General features: G+C 48.6%; 1 gene segment (V, D, J or C); it reads left to right on the top strand.

The window, feature by feature from the left end:
• Window positions 1-19481, top strand: part of LOC141476533 (Ig mu chain C region-like) — a gene marked incomplete at its 3' end in the record, with an annotated part of 63027 nt that extends 43546 nt beyond the window's left edge. The window contains 4 exon segments of the C gene segment in view: window positions 6992-7062; window positions 15870-16184; window positions 17768-18088; window positions 19152-19481. Of these exon segments, the coding sequence occupies window positions 6992-7062; window positions 15870-16184; window positions 17768-18088; window positions 19152-19481 (1037 nt within the window).
• Between the last annotated feature and the right edge of the window lie 1310 nt (window positions 19482-20791).

A 20791-nucleotide genomic window follows, 5' to 3' on the forward strand; every position in this document is an offset into this window, starting at 1 on the left:
CTTTTGGGTCTCGTTCCACCCGAAACCTGGGGCTCTTTTGCCCTTTATCCCCATTTTTGTCACCAAATCCTCGCATCCTGTTCCATTTAGGACATTTTTTGCCATAAATATAGCCTTAATTGCTCCCTTATGGCCCCTTTTTTTGCCCCAAATCTGTGCTCCTTTTGGACCTCGGAGCCAGTTCTGCAGCCAGTGTGGGGACGTTTTGCCCTTTCTGGCCCTTTTTTGCCCCAAATCGGAGGACATTTTGCCCTCTGGGGCCATTTGTGCCCCGCTATGGGGATAGTTTGTCCTCTAGGGCCAGTTTTGCCCCCACTTTTGGGATGTTTTGCCCTTTATGTCGGGTTTTACCCCAAATATGTGCATTCTTCTTATTTTTACCATCATTTTGTCCCAAATTCAAGCATGTTTTTGGCTTTTGGGGCTCGTTCAGGAGGAATTTTGAGGCTGTTTTTTGCATTTTACTGCCTTTTTTGCCCCCGAGACGAGGCTGCTTTTGCCCTTTATCCCCCGTCCTGCCCCATTATATCGATGCTGTGTCCTTCTGTGGGGGTTTTTGCCCTAAATCTGGGGGGTTTTGTCCCTTTTTGGGGGTATTTTGGGTGAATGGAGGGAGGATCTGGGGCTGTGGGCGCTGGGGCGTGCGGCCCCGCAGAGGAGGGGGCTGCGCCGGGGGATTTTGTCACCCCCTGTGTCACCGTGGGAGATGGTACTTGTTATACTGGTGGTTATGCTGGTGCTTGTGCTCCTCACGGTGGTTCATGCCGTGACAAAAACATCCCTTTTCCTCTTTCTGCCCAGTTCTGCAGCAAATCTCCCCCTGCTTTTGCCCTCTTTCACCCTTTTCCCCCCCGATTTGGGGGCGGCTTTTACCTTGCAGGTGGTTTTGCCCCAACGACGTTGACGCTTTTCCATGTGGAGAAGGATTTCCCCAAAATCTTGTGACTGTTTTTACCCTTTTTGTCTTTTTTTTAGGCCAAATATGACGATGTTTTTGCCCTTTCTTTCCAAAATTGCAGAAAGACGTGGCTCTTTTACCTTTTAGGGCCACCTTGACCCCAATTGTCGGGTGGATTTTGCTCTTTAGGGTCATTTCTCCCCCCAGTATTGGCATTTCTCTCCCTCTTATGGCCATTTTTTCCCCAAGTCCGAGGATATTTTGCCCTTTAGGGATAATATTGCCCCAAAGAGGGACATTGCTCTTCTCTTCATGCCCATTTTTACCCCAAAACAGGGCTGTGTTTGCCCTTTGCAGCTCTTTTGGGAAGAACTATTGGGGTGATTTTGCATTTTATGCCCATTTTTAACGGAGATCTGAGGGTGCTTTTAGCATTTAGACCCACTTTTGCAGCAAATATGGGGGTCTTTTCCCCTTTTCAGGGTATTTTGGGTGAGTGGAGGGAGGATCTGGGGCTGTGGGCGCTGGGGCGTGCGGCCCCGCAGAGGAGGGGGCTGCGCCGGGGGATTTTGTCACCCCCTGTGTCACCGTGGGAGATGGTTGGGGTGGTGCTAATGCTCCTCACGGTGGTTCGTGGTGTGACAAAAACGTGGAGGGGGCTCAGCTTCCCGGGGGACCAGCCCCCCCGTTTCCTCTTCCCCTTCCCGGCCCCTTCCCCAGGGGGTGGATTTCCTTTTGGGGCCTCTTTTCCCCTCAAGCTACAGATGGTTTTACCATCTATTGCCAGTTTTTCAGCAATTCTGAGCATGGTTTGGCCCCTTTAGACTAGTTTTGCCCCAAATCTGATCCTCCTTTGGTCTCGTGGGCCATTCTGGACCCAAATCTGGGCACGTTTTGCCTCTTTGGGCCAGTTTGAACCCAAATCTGGGGTGCTTTGGCTCTTCTGGACATTCTTGACCCAAACCAGGGAATACTTTGGCCCTTTCTGGCCACTTTTGCCCAAAATCTGGGCTGGATTTGGCTCTTTGTGTCAGTTTTCACCAATATCTAGCCATGCTTTTGCCCATTTGGGCCATTTTTGACTCAAATCTGGCCATGCTTTAACCTAACTCAACCATTTTCCCCCAGAACTGGGAACGCTTTGGCTCTTTGGGCCGTTCTTGACCTAAATCTCAGGGTCCTTTACCCTTTCTGGCCGGTTTCACCCCAAACCAGGGCATGCACTGGCTCTTAGGACCAGTTTTGACCCAAATCTGGGATTTCTTTTCCATTTATGACCATTTCTTCCCTAAATATGGAGATATTTCCCCCTTTGGCCAGTCTCGACCCAAATCTGGGCCTGCTTTGGCCTTTTTAGGCTAGTTTTGACCCAAATCTTGGACTGCTTTGGCCCTTTCTGGTTGTGTTGATCCAAAACTGGTCCTCCTTTGGCCCATTTTGGCTCAGTTTTAACCCAAATCTGGGCCTGCTTTGGTGCTTTTTGGATGTTTTCAGGCAAATCTGGGCCTGCTTTGGCCCTTTCTGGTCGTTTTGACCCAAATCTGGGGCTGCTTTGGCCCTTTCTGGTCATTTTGACCCAAATCTGGGGCTGCTTTGGCCCTTTCTGGTCATTTTGACCCAAATCTGGGGCTGCTTTGGCCCTTTCTGGTCGTTTTGACCCAAATCTGGCCTCGCTTTGACCCTTTTTGGCCAATTTCAGCCCAAATCTGGGCCTGCCTTGGCCCTTTTTGGCTGGTCTTGACCCAAATCTGGGCCTGCTTTCGCCCTTTCTGGCCAGTTTCAGCCCAAATCTGGGCCGGCTTTGGCCCATTTTGGCCCGGTTTCAGCCCAAATAATGGCATGCTTTGGCCCTTTTTGGCCCAGTTTTGATCCAAATCTTGGCCTCCTTTTGCTTTTTTTGGTCCAGTTTTGCCCCAAATCTGGGCCCGTTTTGGCCCTTTCTGGCCATTTTGACCCAAATCTGGGCCCTTTTTGCTCTTTTTGGCCATTTTCACCAAAATCTGGGCCCGCTTTTGCCCTTTTTGACCATTCTCGGCCCAAATCTGGGCCCACTTTTGCCCGTTCTGGCCATTTTCGCTCAAACTTTGGCCCACTTTGGCCCTTTTTGGCCAGTTTCAGCCCAAATCTAGGTCCACTTTGGCCCTTTTTGGCTGATCTCGACCCAAATCTAGGCCTGCTTTGGTGCTTTTTTGGCCATTTTCATCCAAATCTGGCCCTGCATTGGCCTTTTTAGGCCAGTTTTGACCCAAATCTGGGCCTGCTTTGGTGCTTTTCCGCCATTTTTACCAAAATCTGAGCCCGCTTTGGCCTTTTCTGGCTGTTTTGATCCAAACCTGGGCCCGCTTTTGTGCTTTTTGGCTGGTCTCAACCCAAATCTGGGCCTGCTTTGGCCCTTTCTGGTCGTTTTTGACCCAAATCTGGGCCTGCTTTGGCCCTTTCTGGTCGTTTTGACCCAAATCTGGGCCTGATTTGGCCCTTTTTGGCTGGTCTCGACCCAAATCTGGGCCCGCTTTGGCCCTTTCTGGTCGTTTTGACCCAAATCTGGGGCTGCTTTGGCCCTTTCTGGTCTTTTTGACCCAAATCTGGGCCTGCTTTGGCCCTTTCTGGTCGTTTTGACCCAAATCTGGGCCTGCTTTGGCCCTTTCTGGTCGTTTTGACCCAAATCTGGGCCTGCTTTGGCCCTTTTTGGCTGGTCTCGACCCAAATCTGGGCCCGCTTTGGCCCTTTCTGGTCGTTTTGACCCAAATCTGGGTCTGCTTTGGCCCTTTCTGATCATTTTGACCCAAATCTGGGGCTGCTTTGGCCCTTTCTGGTCGTTTTGACCCAAATCTGGGCTGCTTTGGCCCTTTCTGGTCGTTTTGACCCAAATCTGGGCCTGCTTTGGCCCTTTTTGGCTGGTCTCAACCCAAATCTGGGCCTGCTTTGGCCCTTTCTGGTTGTTTTGACCCAAATCTGGGCCTGCTTTGGCCCTTTCTGGTCGTTTTGCCCCAAATCTGGGCCTGCTTTGGCCCTTTCTGGTCGTTTTGACCCAAATCTGGGCCTGCTTTGGCCCTTTTTGGCTGGTCTCGACCCAAATCTGGGCCCGCTTTGGCCCTTTCTGGTCGTTTTGACCCAAATCTGGGTCTGCTTTGGCCCTTTCTGATCATTTTGACCCAAATCTGGGGCTGCTTTGGCCCTTTCTGGTCGTTTTGACCCAAATCTGGGCTGCTTTGGCCCTTTCTGGTCGTTTTGACCCAAATCTGGGCCTGCTTTGGCCCTTTTTGGCTGGTCTCAACCCAAATCTGGGCCTGCTTTGGCCCTTTCTGGTTGTTTTGACCCAAATCTGGGCCTGCTTTGGCCCTTTCTGGTCGTTTTGACCCAAATCTGGGCCTGCTTTGGCCCTTTCTGGTCGTTTTGACCCAAATCTGGGCCTGCTTTGGCCCTTTCTGGTCGTTTTTGACTCAAATCTGGAGCTGCTTTGGCCCTTTCTGGTCGTTTTTGACCCAAATCTGGGCCTGCTTTGGCCCCTTCTGGTCGTTTTGACCCAAATCTGGAGCTGCTTTGGCTCTTTCTGGTCTTTTTGACCCAAATCTGGAGCTGCTTTGGCCCTTTTTGGCCAATTTCAGCCCAAATCTGGGCCTGCCTTGGCCCTTTTTGGCTGGTCTTGACCCAAATCTGGGCCGGCTTTGGCCCTTTCTGGTCGTTTTGACCCAAATCTGGGGCTGCTTTGGCCCTTTCTGGTCATTTTGACCCAAATCTGGGCCCGCTTTGGCCCTTTCTGGCCAGTTTCAGCCCAAATCTGGGCCGGCTTTGGCCCTTTTTGGCCCAGTTTTGATCCAAATCTTGGCCTTCTTTTGCCTTTTTTGGTCCAGTTTTGCCCCAAATCTGGGCCCGTTTTGGCCCTTTTTGGCTGTTTTGACCCAAATTTTGGGCCCTTTTCGCTTTTTTTGGCCATTTTCACCAAAATCTGGGCCCTCTTTGGCCCTTTTTGACCATTCTCAGCCCAAATCTTTGATGCTTTGGCCCTTTATGATTAATTTTGCACCAAATCTTGGTCTTTTGTGCCATTTTCCCCTTTCTGGCCAATTTTAACCCCCCAAAATTTTGCTTTTCTACCCTTTTTTTCCCCTAAATACGGGGATGCTTTTGTTGGTTTGGGGCATTTCTGTTCCAAATTTTGGGACGTTTTTTGCATTTTTGGCTAGTTTTGCCCCAAATATGGCCATCTCGGGGCTTTTATGCCTTTTATTACCCAAAATCTGGGGGCATTTTCCTCTTTTGAGCCATTTTTACCCCAAATATTGGCATTTTTAACTCTTTTATGGCCATTTTCCCCTAAATTTTTGGATTTTTTTTTCTGTTTATGTCCAGTTGGTTGGGTTTTTTTTAATTAATAAAAAAATGGACAATTTTCCCCCCATAGCAATTTTTGCCCCAAATTTTTGGATGCTTTTGCCTCTTTTGGCAATTTTTGCCCCAAATATTCAGATACTTCAGCTTTTTTGGCATTTCCCCCCCAAATATTTAGATGCTTTTGCATTTTATGGTGCTTTTTCCCTCAGAATATGGACATTTCTCTTCCTTTTATGGGCATTGTGTTCCCCAAAAAAGGCGAGTTTTCCTCTTTATGGCCATTTTTGCCCCAAATATTCAGATACTTTTGCCTCTTTGGGTTTTTTTTACCTCCAAAATTCAGATATTTTTACCTTTATTCCCATTTTTGCCCCAAATATGGGCATTTCCCCACCATATATGGGCATCGTGTTCCCAAAAACGGCGAGTTTTCCTCTTTATGGCCATTTTTGCCCCAAATATTCAGATACTTTTGCCTCTTTGGGTTTTTTTTACCTCCAAAATTCAGATATTTTTACCTTTATTCCCATTTTTGCCCCAAATATGGGCATTTCCCCACCATATATGGGCATCGTTTTCCCAAAAACGGCGAGTTTTCCTCTTTATGGCCATTTTTGCCCCAAATATTCAGATACTTTTGCCTCTCTGGGTTTTTTTTACCTCCAAAATTCAGATATTTTTACCTTTATTCCCATTTTTGCCCCAAATATGGGCATTTCCCCACCATATATGGGCATCGTGTTCCCAAAAACGGCGAGTTTTCCTCTTTATGGCCATTTTTGCCCCAAATATTCAGATACTTTTGCCTCTCTGGGTTTTTTTTTCCTCCAAAATTCAGATATTTTTACCTTTATTCCCATTTTTGCCCCAAATATGGGCATTTCCCCACCATATATGGGCATCGTTTTCCCAAAAACGGCGAGTTTTCCTCTTTATGGCCATTTTTGCCCCAAATATTCAGATACTTTTGCCTCTCTGGGTTTTTTTTACCTCCAAAATTCAGATATTTTTACCTTTATTCCCATTTTTGCCCCAAATATGGGCATTTCCCCACCATATATGGGCATCGTTTTCCCAAAAACGGCGAGTTTTCCTCTTTATGGCCATTTTTGCCCCAAATATTCAGATACTTTTGCCTCTTTGGTTTTTTTTTACCTCCAAAATTCAGATATTTTTACCTTTATTCCCATTTTTGCCCCAAATATGGGCATTTCCCACCATATATGGGCATCGTGTTCCCAAAAACGGCGAGTTTTCCTCTCTATGGCCATTTTTGCCCCAAATATTTGGATGCTTTTGCCTTTTTTGGCCATTTTCCTCCCAAATTTTCCGATGCTTTTGCCTTTATCCCTATTTTTTTCCCAAAATTTGGGTGTTTCTGTGCCTTACATGGTCATTGTGATCCCAAATTGAGTGTTTTTCTCTTTATATCTATTTTTACCCCAAATCCAGCGACACTTTTCCCATTTGTGCCCTTTTTTTTTTCCTTTTTAATTTTTTTTCCCTTTTCTCTCCTTTTTCCACCCATTTTTTTAGCCCCACGCCCACATTTTTCTGGCACGAAACATCCCGACGAGGAAGAGCAAAAAAAAAAAAAAGCAATTTTAAGCTTTCAGAATATCCAAAAAAAAGGGCAAAAGCATGCATTTTTTCTTTAATTTTGCGGGGAATCGGGGTGAAAAAGCCCCGAATTGGTGAAAAGGGGTTTTTTAGGCCCCAGAAGTGCCGGGGGGAGGGGTTTTTGAGCGGGGGGTCGGGGGATGGGGGGCACCGTGATATTGCTGGTGGTATCGATGCGTGGGGCAGCGGCACCACCGTCACCGTCTCCTCCGGTAAGTCCTCGTTCCCAACGTCTCGTCAGCCCCAAATTTGGCCTTTTTTGACCCAAATTTTGGCCGGGGGAGGGGGGGCGGGAGACTTTTTCCCCCCCCCTTCGGGGGGGGGGAAAGGGGCCAAAACCCCGGCCAAAGGGCGGTCGGCGGGTCAAAAATGTCATTTTTTAGGGCGTTTTATGGAGGGGAATGTCGATTTGGGGTGAAAAATGACTTTTTAGGGCGTTTTATGGAGGGAAATGTCGATTTGGGGTGAAAAATGACATTTTTTAGGGCGTTTTATGGAGGGGAATGTCGATTTGGGGTGAAAAATGACATTTTTTAGGGCGTTTTATGGAGGGGAATGTCGATTTGGGGTGAAAAATGACTTTTTAGGGCGTTTTATGGAGGGAAATGTCGATTTGGGGTGAAAAATGTCATTTTTTTAGGGCATTTTTTGGAGGGGAATGTCGATTTGGGGTGAAAAATGACTTTTTAGGGCGTTTTATGGAGGGAAATGTCGATTTGGGGTGAAAAATGTCATTTTTTTAGGGCGTTTTATGGAGGGAAATGTCGATTTGGGGTGAAAAATGACATTTTTTAGGGCATTTTATGGAGGGGAATGTTTATTTGAGGTGAAAAATGACATTTTTAGGGCATTTTTTGGAGGGAAATGTCGATTTGGGGTGAAAAATGTCATTTTTTTAGGGCGTTTTATGGAGGGAAATGTTTATTTGAGGTGAAAAATGACATTTTTAGGGCATTTTTTGGAGGGAAATGTTGAGTTGGGGTGAAAAAATGTAATTTTTAGGGCATTTTATGGAGGGAAATTACGATTTGAGGTGAAAAATGACATTTTTAGGGCATTTTTGGGGGGGAAATGTCGATTTGGGGTGAAAAATGTCATTTTTTTAGGGCGTTTTATGGAGGGAAATGTTTATTTGAGGTGAAAAATGACATTTTTAGGGCATTTTTTGGAGGGAAATGTTGAGTCGGGGTGAAAAAATGTAAATTTTAGGGCATTTTATGGAGGGAAATTACGATTTGAGGTGAAAAAATGACATTTTAGGGCATTTTACGGAGGAAAATGTTGATTTGAGGTTAAAAAATGTCATTTTAGGGCCTTTTACGGAGGAAACCGTTGAGTTGGGGTGAAAAATGTCATTTTTAGGGCATTTTACGAAGTGAAATGTTGATTTAGGGTGAAAAATGTCATTTTTAGGGTGTTTTATGGAAGAAAATGAGATTTAGGGTGGAAAACGTCATTTTTTAGGGCGTTTTATGGAGGAAAATGTCGATTTAGGGTGAAAAAGTTGATTTTTAGGCTGTTTTATGGAGGAAAATGAGATTTAGGGTGAAAAATGTCGGGTTTAGGGCATTTTACGGAGGGAAATTAATTTGGAAGTGATTTAACAGTGAAAAATAGGTCAAAAAGTCGATTCTGAGGGTTTTTTTCAGGGGCGAAGTATAATTTGAGGCAATTTGACAGAAATAGGCGAAAATGTCGATTTTTAGGGTCTTTTGGGGGCGGGGGGGGGAGAGAACCCGCGGGTGATTTAAAGACAAAATTGGGCCAAAAAAAGAGGATTTTAAGGTTTCTTTTGGCGGAAAAAATTAACCCGGGGCAAATTGATGGCAAAAAGTACCCAAAAGCCCCAAAATTATGTGTTTTTAGGGTGTTTGGGGAAAAAAAATACGAAATTTGGGGTCAAAGAGGCTCCATCTGTGGATTTTTTTTGTGCCGAGAGATGGTTTTTTTGGTGCGAAAAATGAGGTTTTTGGGTTTTTTTTTCTCCACGGGACGATATTTAATTGAGGGGGATTTGGGTAAAGTAGAAATAGCGATTTTTATTTATTTTTTTTTTTTTTTTCTCCCCTGAATAAGGTTTTGTTCTTTTTTTCTGGGGGAAAAAAATGCTTCGTTTGGACAAAACAGGGAGAAAAAAAGGACTTTTCGGGCCAAAAAAAAAAAAAGCCTCAAAAAGATTTGAGAGATTTTAAGGCCCTTTTTTAGTGTTTTTGTGGGTTTTTAAGTATTTCTTTAAAAATTATTGTGATTTTTAGATAGATATTTTTCTCCCCATTCACCAATAACCGCCCAAATCTCCCCATTAATCCAATTTTTAATTAATTATCGATAATTAAGGCGCTTTCCGCGGGACTTCGGCAGGCTCAGAAGGGGTCTTTTGGTGTGAAAAAAGTGGATTTTGGGGGGGGAGGTGAGGAGAAAAATAGCGATTTTGGGGGGGGAGGCTTCTCTTTTAAGGGTTGTTATAGTCAAAAAAATTAGTTAAAATGCGCTAAAAAGCCAAAAATTGGGTTTTCGAGAGAAAAGGGGACTTTTTTTTTAAGAGGAAAAAATCACGTTAAAAATATATAAAACCACAAAAAAGTAGAATTAATATAAAAATATAATTCCTGTGAAAATATCGAGAATACGTTAAAATATATATATTTTAAATATATATTTAAATATAAATATATATATATTTTAAATATATATTTAAATATAAATATATATATTAAATATATAAATATATATAAAAATAATATATATATATTTTTTTAATATATATATTTTAAAAATTAGGAATTTTAAATTCAAAGCTCTAATTTCTAGTTCGGCTCCAAAAGTTGAATTATTTGCCCCGAGAAAAATAATCCGAAAAATACCTTTTTTGCCCTTTTTTTTTTGGGGGGGGGGGCTTTAAAGAAGCCAAACGGGGGAGTGAAAAATATAAAGAAATTAAAATAAAAGTTATCCTTTTTTTTTTAAAGGGGGTTTTTGCACCAAAATGGCCGGTTTTCGCCCCACAGGTGCCACCTGCGCTTGTTTGGTTTTCAGCCCAAACTTGCCCAAAATAGCCCGGTTTTGGTTTCGAAAACAACAAAAAAAGGAGAAGTGGGGGCTTTTTTTTTTTTTTCCCAATTCCTCTTTTTTTTGCATAAAAAAATGAGGTGTTTTATTTTTTTTTTCTTTTTTTTTTTTACGAAAAATAAAGGGTCTGAAAAAACAGCACCTGCTTTGGGGGAAAATAAGCGCTTTTTTGGCAAATTGTGGGGGAAAGGGCGTTTTTGGGGTGAATTCAGGCGGGTTTGGGCAAAGTGCAGGTTTTGTAAAAAAAAAAAAAACCCTAGATTTAATGGATTTAGATAAAAAGGTAGAAATTTAATCTATTTTGGGTATAAATGTATTAAATTTCTAGATTTTTATATAAATATATATTTTATATTATATATAAATATATATATTTATAAATATTATCTATTATTAATATATATTACTAATATATTATTAACAATATATATTAATAATAAATAGTATTGATATATTATTAATAATACATTATTTTTATATATTTATATAAATATATAATAGATAATTATTAATTATAATTAATTATAATAATAAAAATAATAGATAATTATTAATATAAATATTAATTTATATAAATATATAGACAATAGATAATAAATAGATAATATTTATTTATATAAATATATAAAAATATATCGTATCTATTATTTATTAAATACATTAGGGATAAATCGATTAATTACTAAATATATTAATCTCGCTATTAATCGATATTTTAATTAGCGGGAAATAAATTAGAGATAAATTAGATCCAAAAAATAATAAAGTGTATAAATATTAATTTATTCGAGATATTCGATATATTAATTAGTATTTTCTGCCCTTTGATATACAATTATTATATTAATAATTCATAATGAATATTATCGTAGAGACATATTAATAGCGACTAATTAGTCGATCTAAAATCATTATGTCGATAACAATTATAATTAAAGATATCCTGATTTATCGATAAAATCCCTATTATTAAGTTAATTATTAGTTAATTACTAATGGTTTAATCTATAATTTAATTATCAATTTAATAATAATTTAATATTTCATTATTAATTTAATTAACAGACATATTAGATATGATTAATAGAGAGATAATTAATAGATTAATAGATATATTAAATTAATCGATCAGATGACATATTATTAACTATTATTAATTATTATCGTTATTAAGGGCACGTTAAACCCCGTCCTATTAATTAGCACCCCCAACTAATTACCCCCGAGGCAATTAATTAAGCTCTTGGAGTCGTTCAAGACATTTCCTTTCTTAATTATCGGCTTTCATTAACGGCTTTTTCATGTAACTTAATTAATCAACGGCTTTTTAAGGAGGTTAATTGGGGGAGGGCAGATGCAATTAGGAGTTAATGAGCGGCGTTAATTAGCGCGCGGGTGTTAATTAGGAGCTGTGTCGGGTTGTTAATGGGGTGAGTTAATTAGAGGGATGGGTTTAATTAATGAGGGGAGCTTTTACATGGCGGTGGGCATTAATTACCTTAATTAAGGACAGTAATTGCCTTAATTAAGGGCATTAATTGCCTTAATTGGTTCGAATTGCTTAATTGGGAGGATCTGGGTGCGGTACTGGTCCGGTACTGGTCGGATATTGGTCCCAGTATCGGGTACTGGTACCAGCATTGGGTACTGGTCCTATACTGGTCCCAGTATGCGGTACTGGTTCCGTACTGGTCCCAGAATCGGGTACGGGTCCGGTACTGGTCCCAGTATAGGATACTGGTCCTATACTGGTCCCAGTACGGGGTACTGGTCCCAGTAGGGGATACTGGTCCCGTACTGGTCCCAGTATGGGGTACAGGTCTGGTACTGGTTCCAGTATGGGGTACTGGTCCGGTACTGGTCCGGTACTGGTCCCAGTATGGGGTACAGGTCCGGTACTGGTTCCAGTAGGGGATACTGGTCCCGTACTGGTCCCAGTATGGGGTACAGGTCTGGTACTGGTTCCAGTATGGAGTACTGGTCCGGTACTGGTCCCGTACTGGTCCCAGTATGGGGTACAGGTCCGGTACTGGTTCCAGTAGGGGATACTGGTCCCGTACTGGTCCCGTACTGGTCCCGTACTGGTCCCAGTATGGGCTACTGGTCCCGTACTGGTCCCAGTACGGGGTACCGGTCCCATACTGGTCCGGTAGAAGCAGCTACAGGGCGGCTGTGGGGTCCTGTACTGGTCCCAGTATGGGATACTGGTCCTGTACTGGTCCCGTACTGGTCCGGTAGAAGCAGCTACGGGGCGGCTGTGGGGTCCCGTACTGGTCCCAGTATGGGGTACTGGTCCTGTACTGGTCCCAGTAGGGGATACTGGTACCAGTATGGGGTACGGATCCGGTACTGGTCCCGTACTGGTCCCAGTATGGGATACTGGTCCCGTACTGGTCCCGTACTGGTCCTGCAGAGGCAGCTATGGGGCAGCTGTGGGGTCCCGTACTGGTCCCAGTATGCGGTACTGGTCCCGTACTGGTCCGGTACCGGTACCAGTATGGGGTACAGATCGGGTACTGGTCCCAGTAGGGGATACTGGTCCCGTACTGGTCCCAGTACGGGGTACCGGTCCCATACTGGTCCGGTAGAAGCAGCTACGGGGCGGCTGTGGGGTCCCGTACTGGTCCCAGTATGGGCTACTGGTCCCGTACTGGTCCTGTACTGGTCCCAGTAGGGGATACTGGTACCAGTATGGGGTACGGATCCGGTACTGGTCCCGTACTGGTCCCAGTATGGGCTACTGGTCCCATACTGGTCCCAGTAGGGGATACTGGTCCGGTACTGGTCCCAGTACGGGGTACCGGTCCCATACTGGTCCGGTAGAAGCAGCTACGGGGCGGCTGTGGAGTCCTGTACTGGTCCCAGTATGGGCTACTGGTCCCGTACTGGTCCTGCAGAGGCAGCTACGGGGCAGCTGTGGGGTCCCGTACTGGTCCCAGTATGTGGTACTGGTCCCGTACTGGTCCGGTACCGGTACCAGTAGGGGATACTGGTCGGGTACTGGTCCCAGTAGGGGATACTGGTCCGGTACTGGTCCCAGTACGGGGTACCGGTCCCATACTGGTCCCGTACTGGTCCTGCAGAGGCAGCTATGGGGCAGCTGTGGGGTCCCGTACTGGTCCCAGTATGCGGTACTGGTCCCGTACTGGTCCGGTACTGGTCCGGTACCGGTACCAGTATGGGGTACAGATCGGGTACTGGTCCCAGTAGGGGATACTGGTCGGGTACTGGTCCCAGTAGGGGATACTGGTCCGGTACTGGTCCCAGTATGGGGTACCGGTCCCATACTGGTCCCGTACTGGTCCTGCAGAGGCAGCTATGGGGCAGCTGTGGGGTCCCGTACTGGTCCCAGTATGCAGTACTGGTCCCGTACTGGTCCTGCAGAGGCAGCTATGGGGCAGCTCTGGGGTCCCGTACTGGTCCCAGTATGGGGTACTGGTCCTGTACTGGTCCGGTACCGGTACCAGTATGGGGTACAGATCGGGTACTGGTCCCAGTAGGGGATCCTGGTCCGGTACTGGTCTGGTACTGGTTCCAATACGGGATACTGGTCCTGTACTGGTCCTGCTGAGACAGCTGTAGGGTGGCTGTGGGGTCCTGTACTGGTCCCAGTATGGGGTACCGGTCCCATACTGGTCTGGTAGAAGCAGCTACGGGGGGGCTGTGGGGTCCCGTACTGGTCCCAGTATGGGGTACTGGTCCCGTACTGGTCCTGTACTGGTCCTGCTGACACAGCTGTAGGGCGGCTGTGGGGTCCCGTACTGGTCCCAGTATGGGGTACTGGTCCCATACTGGTCCCGCAGAGGCAGCTATGGGGCAGCTGTGGGGTCCTGTACTGGTCCCGTACTGGTCTGGTACTGGTCCTGCAGAGGCAGCTATGGGGCAGCTGTGGGGTCCCGTACTGGTTCCAGTATGGGCTACTGGTCCTGTACTGGTCCCATACTGCTCCCAGTATGGGGTACTGGTCCTGTACTGGTCCCCGTATGGTGTACTGGTCTGCTACTGGTCCGGTAGTGGTCCTGTACTGGTCCCAGTATGGGCTACTGGTTCTGTACTGGTCCCCGTATGGGGTACTGGTCCGGTACTGGTCCCGTACTGCTCCCAGTATGGGGTACAGGTCCGGTACTGGTCCCCGTATGGGGTGCTGGTCCCGTGCTGGTCCCGTACTGGTCCCATACTGGTCCCAGTAGAGGGTACTGCCCCTGCACTGGTTCGGTACCGTACTGGTCCCAGTTTAGTGTACTGGTCCCGTACTGGTCCCAGTATGGGGTACTGGTCCCATACTGGTCCGGTAGAAGTGGCTATGGGGTGGCTGTGGGGTGCCGGTACTGGTCCCAGTATGGGGTACTGGTTCCATACTGGTCTGGTAGAAGCAGCTATAGGGCGGCTGTGGGGTGCCGGTACTGGTCCCAGTATGGGGCAGCTCGTACTGGTCCCATACTGGTCCCGCAGATGCAGCTATGGGGGGACTGTGGGGTCCCATACTGGTCCCAGTATGGGGTAGCTCGTACTGGTCCCGTACTGGTCCCATACTGGTCCTGCAGACGCAGCTGTGGGATGGCTGTGGAGTGCTGGTACTGGTCCCATACTGGTCTCATGCTGGTTTGGTACTGGTCCTGCAGAAGGGGATGTGGGGCACTGGTACTGGTCCCATACTGGTCTCATACTGGTCTGGTACTGGTCCTGCAGAAGGGGATGTGGGGCACTGGTACTGGTCCCATACTGGTCTCATACTGGTCTGGTACTGGTCCTGCAGAGGTGGCTACAAGGGGGGCTGCGGGGTCCCATACTGGTCTGTACTGGTCTCATACTGGTCCCATACTGGTTTGGTACTGGTCCTGTAGAGGTGGCTATGGGGTGGCTGCGGGGTCCCGTACTGGTCTGTACTGGTTTCATACTGGTTTGGTACTGGTTTCGCAGGGGTGGCTGTGGGGTGCCAGTACTGGTCTCATACTGGTCTGGTACTGGTTTGGTACTGGTCTTGCAGAGGCGGCTGTGGGGTGGTTTTGGGGTCCTGTACTGGTCTCATACTGGTCTGTACTGGTCCTGTAGAAGCAGCTCTGGGGCTGTGGGTGGGAATTCCCACGTGTCAGGGGTGGTGGTGTGGATTTGCCCAAAAATGGTGATTTCTGCCCCAAAATGAGGGGTCTTTGCGCCGAAAAAGGGGGGGATTTGCCCAAAACCGCTGATTTCTGCCCCAAAATGTGGTCTCTTTCCCCCAAAATGGTGATTTTCGCCCCAAAACGAGGGGTCTTTTCCCAAAAAATGAGGATTTCCGCCCCAAATGGGGCCTCTTTGCCCAAAAACCGTAATTTTCGCCCCCAAACGGTCTTTGTCCCAAATTGCTTGATTTCCGCCCCAAAATGTGGTCTCTTTCCCCCAAAATGGTGATTTTTGCCCCAAAACGAGGGGTCTTTTCCCAAAAAATGAGGATTTCCGCCCCAAATGGGGCCTCTTTGCCCCAAAACCGTCATTTTCGCCCCCAAACGGTCTTTGCCCCAAAATGCTTGATTTCCGCCCCAAAATGTGGTCTCTTTCCCCCAAAATGGTGATTTTTGCCCCAAAAGAGGGGTCTTTTCCCAAAAAATGAGGATTTCCGCCCCAAATGGGGCCTCTTTGCCCAAAAACCGTAATTTTCGCCCCCAAACGGTTTTTGCCCCAAAATACTTGATTTCCGCCCCAAAATGGGGTCTCTTTGCCCGAAACGCTGCTTTTTCCCCCCAAACGGGGAGGGAGGGGGAGGGAGTGAAGGGGGGGGGGGGGGTTGCCTTTCCCCAAATCCTTCATTTCTCCCCCCAAACCGCCGCCCCCCCCGTTACCAAAAACCGCCATTTTCGCCTTGTTTCGCCCCCAAACCCCCCGGTTTTTCCCACACGAACGGCGCCGCGTCGCTCCCCACCCCCTCCCTCCCTCCCCCCCCCCCCCTCACTAGCCAAACCCCCCCCCCCAGGTGGTCCCCGGGCCCCCGATCTCTTCCCCTTGGTCGCCTGCGACTCCTCCTCGGCCACCAGCGGGCTCTACTCGGTGGCCTGTTTGGCTTTGGGCTTCCTTCCCGATGACGTCACCTGGAGCTGGAGCGACGCCAGCAACCGGACGGTGACCCGAGGGGTGGCCACTAGCCCTTCCCTGGCCCTGGCCAACGGGGGGGGTTTCGTGGCCACCAGCCGCCTGGGGCTTCCCACGGCCGAAGGCAAGAGCCTCCAGCCCTTCTACTGCCGCGTCCGACATCCCACCGGGCAGCGCGTGGCCAGCGTCAGGAACCCCGGTGAGGAGGGGGGTGGGGGGGGGTGGCTAGTGGGGGGTGGGGGTTGGCAAGTGGGAGGGGGGGACGGGGGTGATCCTTCCCGGTGCATCCCGGTTGCCGTGTCCCCGTCCCAGTTCATCCCGGTGCCTCTCAGTTCATCCCGGTGCCTCCCAGTGCCACATCCCAGTGCCATATCCCCATCCCAGTTCATCCCAGTGCACCCCAGTTGGAGCTGCATCCATCCCAGTTCATCCCAGTGCCTCCCAGTTGGAGCTGCATCCTTCCCAGTGCCTCCCAGTTGGAGCTACATCCTTCCTAGTGCCTCCCAGTGCCTCCCAGTTCATCCCAGTGCATCCCAGTTGGAGCTGCATCCTTCCCAGTGCCTCCCAGTGCCTCCCAGTTGGAGCTGCATCCATCCCAGTTCATCCCAGTGCCTCCCAGTTGGAGCTGCTCCCTTCCCAGTGCCTCCCAGTTGCCGCATCCCCATCCCAGTGCCTCCCAGTTGGAGCTGCATCCATCCCAGTGCATCCCAGTTCATCCCAGTGCATCTGTCCCAGTGCCTCCCAGTTGGAGCTGCATCCATCCCAGTGCATCCCAGTTCATCCCAGTGCATCCATCCCAGTGCCTCCCAGTTGGAGCTGCATACCTCCCAGTGCATCCCAGTTGGAACTGCACCCTTCCCAGTGCCTCCCAGTTGCCGCATCCCCATCCCAGTGCCTCCCAGTTGGAGCTGCATCCATCCCAGTGCATCCCAGTTCATCCCAGTGCATCTGTCCCAGTGCCTCCCAGTTGGAGCTGCATCCATCCCAGTGCATCCCAGTTCATCCCAGTGCATCCATCCCAGTGCCTCCCAGTTGGAGCTGCATACCTCCCAGTGCATCCCAGTTGGAACTGCACCCTTCCCAGTGCCTCCCAGTTGCCGCATCCCCATCCCAGTTGCCGCATCCCCATCCCAGTGCCTCCCAGTTGGAGCTGCATCCATCCCAGTGCATCCCAGTTCATCCCAGTGCATCCATCCCAGTGCCTCCCAGTTGGAGCTGCATACCTCCCAGTGCCTCCCAGTTGGAGCTGCATACCTCCCAGTGCATCCCAGTTGGAACTGCACCCTTCCCAGTGCCTCCCAGTTGCCGCATCCCCATCCCAGTTGCCGCATCCCCTTCCCAGTGCCTCCCAGTTGGAGCTGCATCCATCCCAGTGCATCCCAGTTCATCCCAGTGCCTCCCAATTGGAGCTGCATCCCTCCCAGTGCCTCCCAGTGCATCCCAGTTGGAGCTGCATCCATCCCAATGCCTCCCAGTGCCTCCCGGTACCGCATCCCAGTGCCATACCCCCATCCCAGTTCATCCCAGCGCCTCCCAGTTGCAGCTTCATCCTTCCCAGTGCCTCCCAGTACGGCATCCCAGTGCCATACCCCCATCCCAGTTCATCCCAGCGCCTCCCAGTTGCAGTTTCATCCTTCATCCCAGTGCCGTTTCCCCATCCCAGTACCTCCCAGTGCCGCATCCCAGTGCCATATCCCCTTCCCAGTGCCTCCCAGTTGCCCCCCCACCTTTTTTCTCCCCACTAACCCCCCTTCTTCTCCCCCCCCCCCCCCCCCCAAACAGGCTCCACCCCCGAGGTGGTCCCCGGCGTCACCATCCACCCCCCTTCCCGGGAGGACTTCGAGGGTCCCCACCGCAACTCCACCCTCCTCTGCCAGTTCCGGGGGGCCCGTCCCCTCCCCCCCACCCCCTTCCGTTGGTTGAAGAACGGGGTGACCCTCACCCAAGGGGTCACCACCCACGGGCCGGTGGCCGACGGCCAAGGGGGCTACCTCACCAGTAGCCGGGCCACCGTCACCGAGGAGGAGTGGGACGCGGGGACCGTCTACACCTGCCAGGCGGAGGAGGAGCTGAGGAACACCAGTAAAGCGCTGGAGTGCGGCTGTAAGTGGTACTGGTGTGGGGGGGGGGGGGAGGTGGTTACGGGGGGCCACCATTCACCCAAGACGTGGTTGTCACCAAGCCACGGCGGCCACCAAGCCATGGGTGGTGGGGACGTGGTTATGGGGGGCCACCACCCTCAAACCGTGGTTGCCCCCAACCCTTGGCTGGTGGGGACATGGTTATGGGTGGTGGGGACATGGTTACGGGGGGCCACCACCCTCAAAACCACGGTTGCCCCCAACCCTTGGTTGGTGGGGACGTGGTTACGGGGGGCCACCACCCTCAAAACCACGGTTGTCCCCAACCCTTGGTTGGTGGGGACGTGGTTATGGGGGGCCACCACCCTCAAACCGTGGTTGCCCCCAACCCTTTGTTGGTGGGGACGTGGTTATGGGTGGTGGGGACGTGGTTATGGGGGGCCACCACCCTCAAAACCACGGTTGCCCCCAACCCTTGGCTGGTGGGGACGTGGTTATGGGTGATGGGGACATAGTTATGGGGGGCCACCACCCTCAAACCACGGTTGCCCCCAACCCTTGGCTGGTGGGGACGTGGTTATGGGTGGTGGGGATGTGGTTACGGGGGGCCACCACCCTCAAAACCACGGTTGCCCCCAACCCTTGGTTGGTGGGGACGTGGTTATGGGAGGCCACCACCCTCAAACCGTGGTTGCCCCCAACCCTTGGCTGGTGGGGACGTGGTTATGGGTGATGGGGACATAGTTATGGGGGGCCACCACCCTCAAACCATGGTTGCCCCCAACCCTTGGTTGGTGGGGACGTAGTTATGGGGGGCCACCACCCCCAGAAACATGTTTGCCCCCAACTCATGGCTGGTTATGGGTGGTGGGGATGTGGTTATGGGTGGCTACCACCCCAAAATCATGGTTGCCCTCAACCCTTGGTTGGTGATGGTGTGGTTATGGGTGGCCACCACCCTCAAACCATGGTAGCCAGCGATCCGTGGCTGATGAAAGGTGGTGGGGACATGGTTAGGGGTGGTGGGGACGTGGTTATGGGTGGCCACCACCCCCAAAAACACACTTGCCCCCCCTTTATTCCAGATGACCGTCCGGAAGGGGGCGAGGACATCTCCGTGCAGGTTGTCCCCCCGGCCTTCGTCGATATCTTCAACGACAAGGTAGCCAAATTGACCTGCAAGGTAGCCAACATGCCCAGCGTGGAAGGTTTGGTCATCACCTGGTGGAAAGAAACCGGAGAAAAACTGGAAACCAAGATTTCGCCCCAAATCTTACAGCCCAACGGGCTCTTCGGGGTGGAAGGGGTGGCCACCGTCTGCGCCGACGACTGGGCCAAGGGCCAGCTCTACACCTGCAAGGTGGCCCACCCCCAGCTCCTCTTCCCCGCCGAGGCCCAGCTCCAGAAGAGCAACGGTAGGTCCATAGGCCTCCCCAATTTGGGGAATTTTGGGGGGGAAATGGGTGAAATGGAACCGAAATTTGGGGAATTTTGCGGGAAATGGGTGAAATCGAATCAGAATTTTTAAAAAACTTTGGGGGAAAATGGGTGAAATCGAATCATTTCTGGAATTTGGAATTTGGGTGGAAATGGGTGAAATTGAATCGAAATTTTAGGAATTTTGCAGGAAATGGGTGAAATCGAATTGGAATTTTTAAAAAAAATTGGGGGAAAACAGGTGAAACGGAATCAATTCTGGAATTTGGAATTTGGGTCGAAATGGGTGAAATCGAATCAAAATTTTAGGAATTTTGGGGGGAAATGGGTGAAATTGAATCAAAATTTTAGGAATTTTGCAGGAAATGGGTGAAATCGAATCCAAATTTTGGGAATTTGGGGGGAAATGGGTGAAATGAAACCGAAATTTTGGGAATTTTGGGGAAATGAGTGAAATCGAATCGGAATTTTTAAAAAAAATTGGGGGAAAATGGGTGAAATCGAATCGGAATTTTTTAAAAAAATTGGGGGAAAATGGGTGAAACGGAATCAATTCTGGAATTTGGAATTTGGGTCGAAATGGGTGAAATTGAATCAAAATTTTAGGAATTTTGGGGGAAAATGGGTGAAATCGAATCGGAATTTTTAAAAAAAATCGGGGGAAAATGGGTGAAACTGAATCAATTTTGGAATTTGGAATTTGGGTCAAAATGGGTGAAATCGAATCAGAATTTTTAAAAAAAATTGGGGGAAAATGGGTGAAATCGAATCGAAATTTGGGGAATTTTGGGGGAAAATGGGTGAAATCGAATCGGAATTTTTAAAAAAAATTGGGGGAAAACCGGTGAAACGGAATCAATTCTGGAATTTGGAATTTGAGTCGAAATGGGTGAAATCGAATCGGAATTTTGGGAATTTGGGGGGGAAATGGGTGAAATTGAATCAAAATTTTGGGAATTTTGGGGGGAAATGGGTGAAATCGAATCGGAATTTTTAAAAAACTTTGGGGGAAAATGGGTGAAATCGAATCATTTCTGGAATTTGGAATTTGGGTGGAAATGGGTGAAATCGAATCGAAATTTTAGGAATTTTGCGGGAAATGGGTGAAATTGAATCGGAATTTGGGGAATTTTGGGGGGAAATGGGTGAAATCGAATCCAAATTTTGGGAATTTTGGGGGGAAATGGGTGAAATCGAATCGGAATTTTTAAAAAAATATTGGGGGAAAACGGGTGAAACGGAATCAATTTTGGAATTTGGAATTTGGGTCGAAACGGGTGAAATTGAA

Source organism: Numenius arquata, chromosome 38, assembly GCF_964106895.1.
Source record: "Numenius arquata chromosome 38, bNumArq3.hap1.1, whole genome shotgun sequence".
Taxonomy (NCBI): Eukaryota; Metazoa; Chordata; class Aves; order Charadriiformes; family Scolopacidae; genus Numenius; species Numenius arquata.